Source organism: Amia ocellicauda, chromosome 2, assembly GCF_036373705.1.
Source record: "Amia ocellicauda isolate fAmiCal2 chromosome 2, fAmiCal2.hap1, whole genome shotgun sequence".
NCBI lineage: Eukaryota > Metazoa > Chordata > Actinopteri > Amiiformes > Amiidae > Amia > Amia ocellicauda.
Window position 1 is genome coordinate 9905648 of NC_089851.1, and position 16432 is coordinate 9922079.

A 16432-nucleotide genomic window follows, 5' to 3' on the forward strand; every position below is an offset into this window, starting at 1 on the left:
CATTTATTATGTTCCTCCACTAATTTAGACAGGTTTTTCCTTTAATTTGTCACCCATCTATAGATATATTTACATATACACATAAATATTGTAGTATTTATTTTTATTTTTTAATGGAGTGTAATGCATATCTTATGGCATTTTATATTTTGTTTCTAGATTAAAATTAGGTACATGATGAAATTATACATTACTTGTCCAAATTTTGCCAGAAGATCTGTGTTTTTTGTGTTTTCAATTAGTATGTTTTGCAAAGCATGGAAATGCAAAGGATTGCATGGATGGTTCATTTTCTAAATTAGCAGATCTGTTTCTGAAATATGCAGTTTTTAGTGGCTGCTGTTATTCACTGATGTGATAGAAAGACGATGTGTTGGCAGTCACCCTGAGAACTCAATATGTTTGGATTCTGAAGAAACTTCAAAGGGATCTGTAATAGGACTGTCCCTGTAGTTTCTGTCACTTTCTATGGCTAGTTTAGGTCCTTGAATCAGTAAAGCATGTCAACCCTGAAGATTAAATAAGTGACTTTGAACCGTGGTGTTCTCCATCAATATAACAATCTATAATGTATTTCAGGCAGTGCCATGCACAGTCCTGTGGGAGGGCAGGGGCTCAAATCAAAATAAGGGCACAATTGCGTGGGGGGGGCGCAGTTGATTGGCTGGAGAAGTGTGGTTCGGTGCTGGTGAAAGGTACGGGGGGTAGGGGGGCAGAGGCACGGTCAAGAAAAATAAGGCACAAATGTAATAGTTTAATAATATATCTGTAGCATAACAATAAAATGTTTGAACCTCCCTTAAACATTTGTACCTGCCTCAACAATTTATTTGAATATGATTAATTCAGTGGTATCTTTGTGTGCCACTTTTCCCTGCAGCCTAAAGGACATGTGGTTGTACTTTTTCTTATTTGTCTTTAATTCTGGAGGCCAAGGTGCCAACTTTCCTCAGCATGACATCATTAAAAAAAATAAAGGTAATCTGTGACTTCAATTTTATGTATTATTATTAGTAATAAATGTAGTAGTATTGTGTAATCTCTCTTGATTTTGTTACTTATGGGGTTCGTATAACCATTAGGTCAAAGAAATTATGTCATTGTGAATCTTTCATTTCAGCAAAAGACTAAAGCGTTGTTTAAGAGATGCTGTAGGTGTTGTAACCCCAATATACAGCAACAATAACCTTTCTGAACTCATGACTCATTTCATTGTAGAGACTGACTGCCTGTCATCACCTCTACACCACTAATCAAATTGCATCTGTTTCCTGTTTGCCGTTTACAAGACCGCCCCACTTTACTCACTCTAGCTACAATAGTTCCACATCCAGATGGCTGCATTCACCAAACACCAGCTTTGCATTCCTCGACTAAATAAGTTATCAAATGTAATCCCATTAATGAAAAACGCATGGAAACCATCGGGCATTGTATTGGCATGCATGACCGAGAAGCACAGTCAGTTGGTGGATGCTGCTTTACACCAGACTTGACTTGAACAGTGGAGACGGGTCTGATGGCATGATGGTTTTAGTGCCCCTGAGGGATCAGGATGGCAGGCAACTGCTTTGCTGAAAAGTGTTGGTTTGTTTCTAGTGTTGAAATATCATCAGAGAAAAATAAAGATTCCCTGATGAAAAACAACACAGTGTTCATTAATCCAGCCAAAAAAACTCATTCAGGTCTTGTGCTCTGTTTTGGGGAAGCAGAGGATTTCTGGCAGAACTAAGTATGTCTGAGCACCTTGTCACCTTGTCTTGTAGTTGTTTAGGAGAAATTTCACGTGGTAAAAATCACATGGAATATGAGCCGGGGTTTGTTTAAAAGAAAGGTAATGAAGGGGTTCTGGGACAAGAAAAGCACTGGGACATATGGCGTAAACTACAGGAACTAGGGGTTCAAGACTCGGCCACATCAGCTAGGATTAAGCTCAGTCCCACGTTTCAAACTGATATTAAAAGAGTGGAGAGAGGGAAATATTGTGCACCTAATATGAAATGTGCTTGACTGTAAAAATGTAACCAGCCAAGTCTGGCTAGAGTTCCAAATATTAATTTTAACTTTAGAAACTGAAGTAGAGCACACTTCCACACTTTTAGTAACACGGTTTTACAGGAGGAAAATCAGCTCCCATTGAGATTCGGCTATAAAAAAGATATTAAAACCAGAGCCTCTTAAATTTTCCAAAGGAAGTGAAACATAGCACCAATCTGTAAGTGATCACACTTGAAGTGTTTATGATCAAATGAATAAAGTTATAAACATATTTGTCAGTGTCAGGGTAAAATGTATATTGGTGGATATAAAAGTTACTTCAGCTGCAGATTATATGTTACTTATTTACTTAGTTACTTACTTCATTATTTATAATTATAAGACATTAAAATCTTTCAAATTTAGCTGGAACCTTCCTCTGGAAATGGAAAATGTAACACAAATAGGGACTGAATTGCTAAACAACCCAACCAAACAAGTGTGATGTATACCTTAATTTTTAAAAAGACTCTTGATGTCTAAATACCTACTTTTGGTCACCTTACATTCAAGTGAATTAATTAATTTATGTTAATACCAAAATCTAACAATATTCACTGAGGGTGCAGCTGCATGGCGTTTGACAGCATAACATTCAAAACAGGAGTGAAAAACAATACAAGTTTATTAAAATGGTATAAAACATGAAGGACAATTTTGACACAAGTATTTAACAAGTTATTTTAATTGAATTCCATCTTTCTCCTTAAAATATCAGAATGCCAGATTATTGTGCTTCGCAATTTCATCAAACATCTTAAAGAAAGTAAAAAAATAAATACTTTGAACAAAGGTCCCAGACAGGAAAGATAAAAGCCTATGCAACCAGGAGTAGACATATAATATGGTGTAGCCAATATGGGACAGGAAGAATTACTGTAAATCACTAGAATAGTGTAGAATTGATAAAAGGAGAAATTCTGTTGTCTATAGATATACTTACAGTAAATGAAAGAGATCAAGTAATGTTTAGTCAGTACATCAATTCTGTATGTTTGATTTGAGAGTGAGAAGCTGATAAAGGCTTTAAAGCAGTATTTATTGAATGGACAGACCAATGCAGAGAGCTGGTTGGTGTCTTTTTTCCTTGCGTTAGTTTTGTGGGCCTGCAGTGACCTTGCTGCCTATCTGGGAGTTCGTCGGATTTCTCTGCCTGTTCCAGCACAGATCGATATTTCTCTGCTTTAAATTATTTTATTTTATGTGGCTAAAGAAAATCAACATAATATTGATTTTTGCAGCACATACAATAGTTTCCAGGAAAACACAGGGACCAGATATTACAGAAAATTCTGTTTGATCATTTCACTAACCCAATTCTATGCTAGCACTGTATTAGAGATCTCAATCTAGAACTTAATGTTGTTTGTTTGTTTAATTCAATCATATGCAAATTCAATTATTTGCCTGAAATTCTGAAGAAGGGTAGATCAAAAGATATTTAAACATTTGGATTGGTGGGAAATTCTACACAGAGTTCCCACTACCATCCCATGTCTCCAAAACAGGGCTCTAGGCAGCAAATACATCTTGTGTTTCTGGAGATATTTAAAAATGGACGCTGGGGAAAATGTGAGGTATTAGAGGCTGGAGACCAGGAACGGGCTACTTGTCCCAACGCTAAATAGGGCTGTAGTTAATATACCACTTCCTGTCTGTCAACAGGGGTCTCAGATTGCACTTTGTTGCGGCCTCTGGTCTGAATTACTCCTGTCTCTGTCATCCCAGTTCACCCCCCATGGGCTTTGGACTCGCAATTACTCTCTGTTTGTGTTTTGAAAGCTTTCCATTGTTAAGGAGACACAGTTTATGTTCTTTTCACTCTTATTGCTACGTGGTTGAGGGCGACTCATCTATCAACCCACCCAGCTCTGTTCTAACATTAAGGTCTGCACTGAAGTCTTGCCACAGAACAGAGTATTTCCCAAGCATATTAAAGAACACTTGGAAGCAAGGAAAATTATTATCTAGAACCTCAAAAGGGCAAGACCATGCAAAGGCCTAGAGAAACATGTTAAAAGACGTTAATACAGGACAAATGATGATAATAACACAATGAGCTAGAGGTAATGCTTGGGCAAACCAGTGACACAAATGATAAGAGTGAGAGCTCAGTATGGTGTTTAAAAAGGAATGTGTTGCATTCTACTCATGTGACTTGAGTTGTTTGTCAAACCAACAGATTCTCAGTTTATATCAGTGTTTAGGGGTGCTACCAAAAAAAATGTTTTTTTTTTTATACAGAACAAATGATTTATTCAATCAGGTTGGTGTCAAAAAGGAACACATCATAAAGTTTGATTATTCTCAGGGACTCTGTAGTTAAAATGCACTTCAAACTACTTCAAAGACTGTTGGAATTACCAGGCAAGTTGGTAACTGTAATTGCATTGTGTTGTTGCAGTATTTAAGCAACAGTAGCAATTTAGCAAAGGTTTACCTCTTAGTTAAGGCATTCATTTCTTTCAGGTTAGGGGCAGTTCTGAAAACTTGTCCTGTCTCTGTGTGTCTGGGGATTAGGGAGGCCAGGTGGCAACCATAACCATATCATATATTTTGTAGTGTGTAAAATATGACTCTTAGTTAAGTGCAATGGCATTGTTAGAAATGCAAATACACAGCAAGATCAGTAAAATATTTTTTAACTTGTCTGGCATAGTGGGTACAATTTAGCAAAAACACCTTTGTATGGAAGTCTATAAACACATTGCTAGATCCTTGACCTCCACAGTAAACAGCCTTTCGCCTGATGATATATTGCAGCCATGAACTGCAAGGACAGGGAAAGGTACATTTCAGAGTGGTTTGTTTTTTTCTGACAACCAGTACAGTGGTAATCCTCTTTACCCTTTTACCTCTTATTAGTGCAGTATCATGTTACCAGGCAGACCACTAATTTTTCCCTAAAAGTCTACTCATGAAACGTATTTTTTCAAATATGAGAAAAGCATTATTTTTATCATATTCAAAGACTCAAGCAATCATACACTGCAATATACTGTGAAGCTATATCATGCTAGTAAGGAGAATATTAAGGACAAAAAGGTCCATTTTAATTGTATTGCTGTACCTTTTCAAAGACACATGTTTTCATTATAATACGTACTTATTAATGAAGAGTTATGACCCAATCTAATGGGCTCTACAGCAGCAACCAGGACTTTTATTTGGAACACTAAATTATTTCATTTTGGAAACATCCTTTAAAGTTGAATGTGTTTTTTTCTCTTTAAAAAGTTTAAAATGAGACATTTGTCCTGCCAGGTTGGGGATTTGAGTCTGAAGGCTGAAACAGTTACATGTGTATTCCTTGTCTACTATTAAATATACCAGTTGAACAGGCTGGGATGAGTGGCCATTTCTAGGTATGTCATATAAATAGTATTAGCCCCATCGGCATCAGAGGCCATCTTTACTGCATAAGCGAGAAAACAACACCTAAGTAGTCTTTATCATGTTAGCCAACACCTCTTGTCTAGTCCAAAGGTGTGAAACTCACCTTTTATCAGGGGCCACATATCCAAAATATTAATTTAACCATTTCTTAAAATGGGCCACATACAGTATATAGGCTTAGTTAAAAAATATTTTTATTCAGCATTAATTGCAATATTCAGCTGGTTCATGTCAAACTGTACATATGTACCAGAAACCTGAAAGCGTATCCATTGAATTCTAGCACTAGTGGGCATGGACTCGTTTAAGGTTATGCTTCATTCCCAGGCTTTAAAACTTTCAACACTGGTCTAGAATAGGGGTGTTTGCCCAGAGATCAAATTGGCAATGTCAATTAAATTGCCAGGAATCCTGGGAGTCACCCTGAAATGTAGTGTGATGAGCCTTTGTGTTTTTTGTGTTTGTTTGTTAGTTTGTTTGTTTTTATCAATTTAGACCTAAAGCATACATTAACCACAATAACATACATTATTTATTAAGTTCAACTAACTCTTTTCCAGCACCTTATGTTTTGAAAGCGTGTAAATACTATGCACACAAATGTTTAGGAATTACTAACGTTTAAATCCCAAAAGGTCATTGATAAAGTCAATGCTAACATTTTTATAAATAAAACGAAACCTTTTACTAACATGATGTGAAACATATTGCTGTACTGTATCTCAGTAGGATCCCTCACCATACTCCACTGAACAAGACTGGGAGTCTGTGTTTTGTATCCACTGGAGAAACTTTGACAACAAATACTTGTCACTTAAGACACATGTGTTACTCTAATCTTTTCTCAGCGATAATAACAACTGTCACCTTAAAGATTTGACCAAGACCTAGGGTGACAGTGAACGGCTAAAGTAAGTCTATTCATAAACACCATAGACAGTCTATGTATTACCCTCAGACATTAACCGTGGCATATCGATGCTTGACTCCTTTAACATATAGGCAGGAATAAAAGGGAGATCAACAGAAAAAGTTCTCGGCTTTCAATCAGCTAATCCAAGATCCCTCTCACAATGCAGATACGCTATTCCTTCAGAAGAGTCCCCAGGCTAGACTCAGTTAAAGGAGCACGGCGTTGTTAAAAGCTGGCTGGATTCCAGCTTGCTTCATAAAACCCATTATTAGTCTTTAGCATGCACGCAATCTTTACATTTTTGTTATTACTTTTAGAGCAGAGTTGTTGTTCTTTTCCCATGTATATTAAAGGTATCCCTGTCGTAGAAATTCTTACTCACTTGGCACCCTACAATGAGCTGCTAAATCTCCCCTTCAAAGAAATCGGTAACAAGAATTATTAATGCCTGGAGTACATTGCCAAGCTGCATCGTGGGGGCTAAAGCCTGGGATCTTGTAACATTCAGCTCAATGCTGGGATGGAATTATTCAGGGCCATGGAAACTGGGGAGCTCTGATGGGATGAATGGCCTCTTGTTGTCCTAAAACATTTGTATGTTCTCATGAAACATTTAGCACCATAATAAATGGGTAACGGACCCAACACATCTTTTTTTTTTCTTCACTAGTTCAATCCATGTTTTTGTGAAACAGATCATTTCATAATTAATACATACATTTAAAATAATGAATTGATGTATTATGATTATATATAAAGATGACATTACTACACATATATAGTGTATATAAATACAGTACTCATGTTTTAGGGAGACAGTAGCTTTGCACATTGATGTCTCATGTTACCCTCACTAAGACCTTCATTCTGCTGAGCCTGAGGAAAGATGATCATTGTCACAGGCCTCCACTGTCTCTTTCTCTATAGAGGAGATTCCCCTGTCAAGAGGAAATAGCTCACTAAGCCTGTAACTGACAAGTGCATCTTTTTGACCATTTCAAACAGTTTCAAACAGGTCCTGTCAAATGGAACTTAGATCTTAACTTACTGTAACCAAGGGCAGAATAAATCATATTCCAACATCCTCTGGGGGTTACATGTGTGTAATGTAATATTAGGAGTCTCCAAACAGCAGATGAATCTACCCCTTTGTCTCTCCCGTTCACTCAGAAGATGTCACTTTGCTTCGGTCTGCGATACACAGACAGATAAGCCAACAGTCCATCTGAGTGATGGCTCAGTTGTTCTTTAATTGCACTGTAAGAATAAAAGTCGAGTTGGATCCTTTCTCTTTTTAATTCCTACAGTAGAGTCTTTCATTTGACATACATTGTATTTGTTCATACATGTCTGAATCTTCAAATGTGCCTTCTTTTGAAAAAAGACGAAGAAAAAACAATTTACACAAGGCAACATTTAACTTATAGTACTTAACTGGGTTTTATAAACACACTGAACAGTACTATTTTTGTTTTGAATAGATCAATATCTAAATGTTAACAATACATGTGGATAAATGTTTAAACTTAGCAGGTAAACATGGACTGTGTATAGTGCATATTTTAAAAAATATGTTAAAAAAAAAAACTAATGGTCTTGAAAAGTCTAAATATTTACATCAGTTCCAATCTGGATTTATGTCCATCATTGAAAATAATTATACATGTATACTTGTACTGATAATATTAAGTCTCCTGTAGCATAATCCCTGATTCTGAAATAGTGATATATTTTTGTAAATGACTAATCAAACTTGTAATTGTAATTTGTGTATAAAAAAAAGAATTGAGCCAAGGACCAAAAGTTTAGTCTTGAATTTTGTCATAATAGCATTAGTAAGGATAAACATGTATGAAGCCTCCCAAAGAGGAACATTAGCATTTTTTTGTTTTGTTTTTTACTTTTCTTAAATATTTAGATTCAATCCATTAACTTGGGTGGGTATAATTAGAAGCAAAGGTTTTGTTTTAAAGTTCTTTATAACGATATACGTTGACTTTACTGTTTAGGGGTGTGAGCTCAGAGATAATAACAAAGTACAGACCCAAATAAAGTTTGAACAAACAGTGCCATTATTTTACTAGTTAAAGAGCACCTGTCCATCAGACTGTGATTCAACATTCATCTGTTTTATGAATTCATGGCACATTTCTGTGGAGACACACAGCAGTTTACAACTAAAGTATGCAAATTATTTTGTTTACATGCTGACGTGCTTCCATTGAAAATGTATAAATAAGAGAAAATTAAGAAAGTGGAGCAAAACAATTCTCAGAAAGTACATTTTAATGTAATAAACATTTCTTGAATTGTTTCTTCTATGTGCAATTATGTATTTGCTGTATTTTGTTAAAATCCCAGGTACAATTTTAAACTGAAGTTAGCTGCTGATAGCCATGAAAAACAGCTTCATAAATCAATTAGGGTGGTGGTTTGTAGACACTGCTAAACAAATTGAGCTATTCAAGGAAACCTGTAAGACACTGGGTTATATTTGCATGTCAATACAAACAGACTAACCACCTATTGTTATACAAGATGGCAGATGTAAATCAACCCTGCTTTGAGTTTTTATTGCCGGGCCCTAAATGGCGCTGTTTAACCGTGGTCAAAGTACTAGAAACGACGTCAAACAGACCTTGAAATATCACGGTCTGGTGTCAGTGGGTGATCCGAAGAGTTGAGAAAACGATGTTAACAAAACATTGACCACATTAGTTGTTTAAACTGAGGGGCTATGTTATTACTACAAGGCTAATAGTCCTGGGGGATTTGAAGTGCTCAGGTTGGGGATGCTAATGTGAGTATTATGCGGCTAGATAAATGGTATTTTTAAACATGCCTCCTAAGGAGTATTGTTCATTTTATAGTTCTAATATCACAACCTGGTGCAGATTCTTCATTGTGCCCACATCCCAGGATATATATATATATATATATATATATATATATATATATATATATATATATATATATATATAACAAGAAGAGATAGAACAAGAAATTAATGGATCCAAGAACTAACCAAAATATGTGACATCATTGAAAGAGTGAAAATGTTCAAATGGCACTGGGCTGGACACACTGCAAGAAGAACAGATCGAAGATGGACAAAGGAAGCTATTGAATGGATACCAAGAGATGAAAAAATACCTAGAAGATGACCTCAAGATGGGAATGTGAAATGAAAAACATTGCAAGAGAAGAGAAGAGAAGCTGTAGATCAAAGCAAGTGGGATCTTGGGGAGCCTTCATCCAGCAGTGGGTTGATATACAGATATAGCTATAGGTATATATAGAGAGATACATATATAGATATATAAACACAAAAGTAACAAAAACACATTCTACCAACTTTGCATCTGGACTTTTTGTAGATCAGAATAACCTTATTGCACTGGGTATCAAAATATAAAATTCTGATGCAATTCCTTAAGCTATGTGCCTATTCTTATAAAGCCCTGACAACCTGTGACACTTTTAAGTCCGCCTCACCATATTTCAAACATCTTTTCAAAATATGTGCAGGTGTGCCTTCTCTGATCAATACAGACGATAATGCTGATTACTGATGGTGATCACAATTATTATGACAACTGCCATTATTGGCAGTGTAGAGGTTACCACCCACCAAAACTGGTAACACAAGAATTCATTGTTTAATGTTTTTGGTGGGTTTATCTAATTAATCTTCTAATAATGATCACAGGAAACCTACACCAAACCACATTGAGGCCACTGAAATATATATTTTCAAAACCTTTTTACATACTCAACTTACAACCTTTTCCATTCACAATTTAATGTTTAAATATGAATGCTAATTTATTCTTTCAAAAGCAGATACTGAAACTCATTCAAATAAAAGTTCAACATGTTGCTACCCTGATTAAAGTATGACGTTTTCATCTAATAAACAGATCCAAAATAGCCATTTTTTAAAGTTGCACCCAAACACAGCAGACACATCACACATCCCAAAGTGCATGTTTGTATGCTTGACAGTCCACTTATTTCCATTTCAAAGCTGTTATCAGCAAAAAAGGGGGCTAACCCTGACACACAGGACAGTGCAGGAAAGTGGTGTATATATTCACTGCCTAAATGATTACCTATGTAGGCAGGCACTGCAGCAAAGTGCAGGGGCAGGAAAAGGCACATGCAGAGAAATTGAGTGGAAGGGCTTACACACATTATGGATATAAAATAAATACTACTACTTCTTCCAGGATAAATCCAGCTGTTGCTTGCAAGAGCTGTTTGAAGTGCAAAAATCTGACCTTTGGAGGTAGTTCAAGAATGAGTCACTCAGATTTGTAGAGCTACTGTAACAACTTAAAACTCTGTAACGCTTCCAGGGCTACAAATGACTTTGTAGTTTGGGTTCTTAATGAATCACCATGCCAGTAATACAGCCTCAATCCTGGAGAAAAACTAGTCCAAGCCATCTTTGTATACAAGGTGCAGAACAATTATCATATATTACAGCAGAAATCACACAAATTCCAGTTATTTCTTTCTTTGCAGAGATTTTTATCCATCATATAAATTCAAATGGTTTTCCCACTTCATTTTTAGACACTTCACAGTGACACTAGTATAGGTTTGTAAATCCAGTGTTCTCAAAATAAACCACATGACCAGAATGACCTACCTCATTTTAGAGTTTATTGGCTTCCCTTGTTTTTGGGGGTTTTTTTTTACATCTTTAACTCCCAACACCATATAAAGTAATCTCCCCACATTTCAAATTAAATGTTTTTGCTGAAATTCAAAAGCATTTTAAGCTGTGGTTGTAGGTTGAAATAAAAAAGGTGGGGAATTAGGAAAGCTACTATAGCCACGAGAAATAGAATATTGAAAGAATGAGATTAAATCCTACTGGAATTCAAATATCGGGACACACAAAATATAAATTTACTTTAGGAAAAACCTTTAGAAAACAGCTTATTCTGAATTGCAAGGAACAGGATATTTAATTAGAATTGCCCATAAAGAGTTGGCCCTGAAGATCATCCATACTCTAGGTTTACTCAATTGTATGTGTGTGTGTGTGTGTGTGTGTGTATGTTCAGTAAGAAAGATATTTAAGGAGTACAAAGGTCCTCATTAGTCTAGCAATATATGACCAATATTTACTTTTACCCTTTGTTCCTTCACAAACCACCAAAATTACCAGCTTTGCATATTCTTGCAGAAAAGGAGGGAAGAGAACCTTCAAGTCAAACAAAAGATAAGAAACACACCAAAACCAACGGATTATCCGACAAAAAAATATATATTTAAATCTTTACAATAAACTGAATCAAGAACCATACACAGAGGAGAGTGTGTAACTATGCAGTTTACACTTTATTCTTTTCAACTCCTCTGTGTCTTTTGTACCCTGGTGTCAGTGAGAATTTCTTCTATTTAGCTTTGTTAAAGCAAAACAACCTATTTTTATACAAATGTGCAAATAAGATAAAAATTTGGAATCCTTCAGCGATCAGTAAAAGTCCAGGATCCTCTGGGTCTAAGCAGAGCTTCCCCCCCGCCCCCCTTCCTGTTTTAAATTACAGCTCCTCATCAATTAGTCTTTATTTCAAGTAAAGTGCTCCTGGGCAAAACCACAAGGTTTGCAATCTTTTTTTTTTTTTCCCTATTAAAAAAAAAAAAAAAAAATTAACAAAAAGAGAAAAAGTTCTAGCCATTTGAAAGAGGATCATACAAACTCCAGCTTCCCGTGGCCACTGTACGTTCCCCAGTGAACAAGAGACAGTATTTTGTCATTGCTGAGGTCCGACTGGCGCATTTTGTCGCAGGTCATACAGCAGTTCTCATGGCCTGTTACCGGCACCATGCACTCCAAGTCCAGTTTGGCCACGTGGCCCTTCTTGGTGTGGTGTCCGTGGAAACTGTAGTGTAAGCGGGACAACATCTGCTGCCTCTGGTCCTGCAGTCTCTTGTTCTCGCTGCGGAGCATCCGCAGGGCAAGCATGATGAGAAGAACAAGTATGAGTCCCCCGGCAATGGGCACTGCGATCACTGCCGCCCTGAACCACACCTCCTTCGCTGAGGCCAACTCCTGGACTCTGGTGATGAGGTTCCTGCTGTTCTCTGGCTGGTACCTTGTTCCATGTTCTAACAAACAAATTGATTGATTAGTTGCATGCATTTCCACCTGAATGCATTTCAAATAACACAAACAATCCAGTCAAACCATTGAATGTGTAGAACATCCCAGGCCAACCTTTCACAATTACAACTTCACAAACACCACAAACAAGTAATATATATATATATATATATATATATATATATATATATATATATATATATATATATATAAACAAAGTCTTTGTTTCCAATGAGGAGACCACTTGATACAGTGAAAAATTGCTACACCCACAAGTTGTATAGCAATGTTCTCAAAACATCCTAGCGTTAAAAAAAATCACATTGAACTAACTGTTCTATTCAATCAAAAAATAGGATAACCCTGAGCTTGTTACACATTTCTGTTAATAATGCCGTCATCAGTATGGTCTGCGACTTATTTAGGTTAATCCTGTATTTATTTATTTTTTTCATTTCAAACACCTTCCTCTGTTAAATGTGTAAATCAAGAGCTAGAAATAAGATGCACACCCACAGCAATGCATCACAATTGAGAAGATTTGATTGAAGTAATGGTAAGCCATGTTGTTTCAGGAACATTTTCACAATTCACTAGCCACTGTTTAAAGGTGCATGAAATGACGAAGACTGGATCTACAGTCCACAATGCGGGAACTGTGGATTACTGTGTGAAAGGCACCAAACTCAACCATAATATAGTATCAAGATCTAGAAACTAGTAAACTAAACTGTACTTTCAAAATCAAGTAGCTTTTTCTTTCATGTTGAAAAAGCTAAAAAATATTCTGTAAGAGACAACTTGTACATCTAAAAAGGTTAAACCCAGTGTTTCAATCACAGCGTTTGTTTGCTTTTACCTGAAGTGTCGCCTCTGGTATGCGAGAGGTCGTGCAGCCCCCTGTAATTGCACATATCGTCGTGACAGCATTCGAGCCTGGAGGAGCTGCCCGTGAAATCCTCGATGGTCTTTGCATGGCAAACTTCAGCCGTGTTGGAGAAGGAGTCCAAGCAACCGTGGGTGAGGGGCGAGTTGGTGTTGCGAGGGTCCAGCAGTCTGGTGAAGCAGGCGTTCAGTTCCGACTTACACATGTAGCCTGTGGCCACGCAGTGAGGAGCATCACAGTAACACCTTATCTCTCCTGGGGGGAAGAGAAAGAACATTAGTCACATTTCAGCCATTTCTACAAGTCAATTCAATATCAAAGAAAATTAGTTTGCCCCCCAGAAAACTTATTTTCACCAAGACAACCAAATTACTGCAACACTTCAGAGACATGCAAGAGCCTATTTTGGTTCACTTTTGCTTAATTCCCTCATCTTAAACAAGGCAACAATAAATCTATTTTATTAATTCAAATACACATTATAATCGTGAATATAGGTTTTAAGCATGTCTTCCCAACAGTGTGTAATAATCCAGAGCCACACACAGAGTCTGCCAGAATGAACTTCTTGGGATAAACAATTTCCAAATCAATCAGTCAAGGGTTAATTTAAGAAAGTCCTACTTCCAACATCCAGAGAAGTGATACAATCATCTCCCAACTTCAGAGCTTGAAATGTTGGTATGACATTAAGTTTAGATCTTTTAGAAAATCTACCTACTACTTTAAGAGCTTTTCGTGCAAAAGGCCCCTTGTATTCAGTATTATAAAACAGGAACCGTGTAGCTTTATAATGAGTGGTTTGTTTGCCAAAGTCAATCTCCTTCCACCCAGATGGAAACTCGTAAAAAGGGGGTGAAAGGGCTGCGCAGGAGTCGCCTTTTCCAATTTGCACGCAAGCTAACTTTGTGGTCTGAATGGGGGAAATATTGAGATTTCAGCTCCATAAACGAGAGAGATGACATTGATTTGACACAGAGAGGAGCCTCTACTGAGCAGCGCGGCTCCATCCCAGCGGTCTGTTCAATAATATCAATATTAATAAAACATTACATCAATGCTCAAACTAAAAAAAGAAGCTACGAAAGTTACAGTAAAATGGACTACATACACACAAAAACAAAAAAGAAACTACCTTTCCCGGAAAAATAAATAAGCTGCGGCAATTTGGAGAGGGGTCGCCGTCTATCCCACCCTAATGGCCATTGTGTCCGGACGTATACAACTGAAAACATGCACACAAACAAGGGCTCATATTTCAGGTGGAAAGCAAGCTGAGGTGACAAGACAAGAAAAAGAGACTGTCCGTATCAGGGATAGATAAAGACCAAGACTAAAGAAAACTATCAAAATGATGAGCTGGGTGGGTTTGTATTCCAATTTAAAACGCATGTATATGGTCAACCCAAAATATGTATAGATTATAAGTCGCCTCCAAGGATTATAATGACTTCTAGTCAGTTTTTGTCAACATGGCTGCAGGCTTTTCCAAGCCCATTTCAGTGAATTGCGGCAGTAAGTCCTGGATCCCCTAATTATCTCAGTATCAGGCGCATACTTTCAGTATCTGACTCCCCATCAGTCACCATCAGCGCGCCTTTGATGGGGCCCGTCTCTCCAGCGCCTGCAAATCTCTTATTTAGAGCTAATTATACACCTCCTTCCCCAAAATAAACAGCAGCACATCTGAACCTCATACCTAGAGCTCAGTGAAAGGCACAAACAAAGGTTACAACTTAAAACGAGAAGATGGTGCAAATCCATTTTACGCAAACTAAGAACCATTGCACATGAAATTGTATTTTCTGGGGATTTTGATTCACTGCCATTAGGTCTGTGAAAGTCTTTAATCAGTGCATGTGCATCAGACAACCTGAGCATTAAAACTGTAAACGCTCAAATGGGTATATTTAATAACCACTGTTTTGGCTTGGCAGGATGCACATTTCCGTCCATATTTAGGAGTTTCCAATGTAAAGATGGGCACTTGCCACGGAGGTGCACATGTCCAAAAAGGACACCAACAAGGAAGCAATCGCTGTCAGGTATTGTAACAAAGACTGAACAAGAAAGCTGGTGGTTTGGGATGGGAGTCAAGGGCAAGTTTGATCAGAAAACTGCAAGATGATGCTTTACGGTTCAATTCAAAATGTGGGACTGTAACCTTTCTTAAGTGTGACTGTAATCAGTGATTCAAACCTCTCATACCAGTGCAGTCTCCCGTCTTCATTCTACTTTTCTTGCATCCATCCTCATAAAAACGATCAATTACAGCAGAACAGTATGGACTATTTTATTTCTATTTTATAGGCAGGAAAAGTATTTTATAAGACGTACAGCCAGGGCACAGTTACATTAAATCCATGCTTTACCTTTTGTGAGAAGCACAGCCATGGCACACAGTTCCAGTTGCAGCCAAATGGAAATGAAACTGGGATGGCGATCCATTTACGAAAAATTGCTTCACATTCAAGTCCACTCTCTGGTCGCTAGGTCCTCAGCGGTAAACCTGGTTTTCACAGCTGCATTAATACCCCCAAATGCATTGGTTTCCTTACAGGGTATCGGCGCAATCCTCCGACAGGGAGAGAAAAAGCATGACCAAAATTAAAGCAAAAAAACTCCGCCCGGTCACTATTAAAAACTGCATTGAAGTTAAGACTAGCCAACGCGTAACTTCGCTAACAGTCTAATAACGGTGGCATGGACTGAAACACACACATTCCTCGTATATCAAGCAAATAAATAAGTTCTCGCAGTCAGAGGAGTCCCCAACAAAAACATGTAATTCCTTTCAAGCGACTGTGTATTTAAAAAATAAAAAGATAATCCCACAAATCGCAGCCCTGCGCAGAGTGCCGTCCCGCTGCAGCTGCGCTCTTCACTGACTGCGGGCTGCGCCGCAAATATGGGCTCCACGGCGCAACCTAACTATAGCTCCTCCCATCCCGCCGCCCATTGGCTGGTAACTCCCAAGATTTACATATTGGCCACTTTCGTAGATGCGATTGGTTCTCGCTGTGTTCTAATGGCTCTTGGTTCCTCCCACTTCAGGCAAGTACGAAGAATTCTGGAGCCTGTG

General features: G+C 37.5%; 1 protein-coding gene across 1 annotated transcript; it reads right to left on the reverse strand.

Moving 5' to 3' along the window:
- Positions 1-11605: 11605 nt before the first annotated feature.
- On the reverse strand, positions 11606-16247 carry bambia (BMP and activin membrane-bound inhibitor (Xenopus laevis) homolog a). The gene is made up of 3 exons (XM_066717812.1): positions 15723-16247; positions 13324-13605; positions 11606-12469 (listed from the first exon to the last, which is right to left on the reverse strand). The coding sequence occupies exons 1-3, from the start codon at positions 15796-15798 to the stop codon at positions 12051-12053; spliced, it is 777 nt and encodes a 258-aa protein (XP_066573909.1). The 5' UTR covers positions 15799-16247; the 3' UTR covers positions 11606-12050.
- Positions 16248-16432: the final 185 nt, after the last annotated feature.

Coding starts and splice junctions, on each gene's coding strand:
- bambia (XM_066717812.1), bottom strand. CDS start 15,798: ATGGATCGCCATCCCAGTTTCATTTCCATTTGGCTGCAACTGGAACTG. Junction 13,606..15,722: donor GGCTGTGCTTCTCACAAAAG/GTAAAGCATGGA, acceptor TCTTCCCCCCAG/GAGAGATAAGGTGTTACTGT. Junction 12,470..13,323: donor TACCAGAGGCGACACTTCAG/GTAAAAGCAAAC, acceptor TTTGTTTGTTAG/AACATGGAACAAGGTACCAG.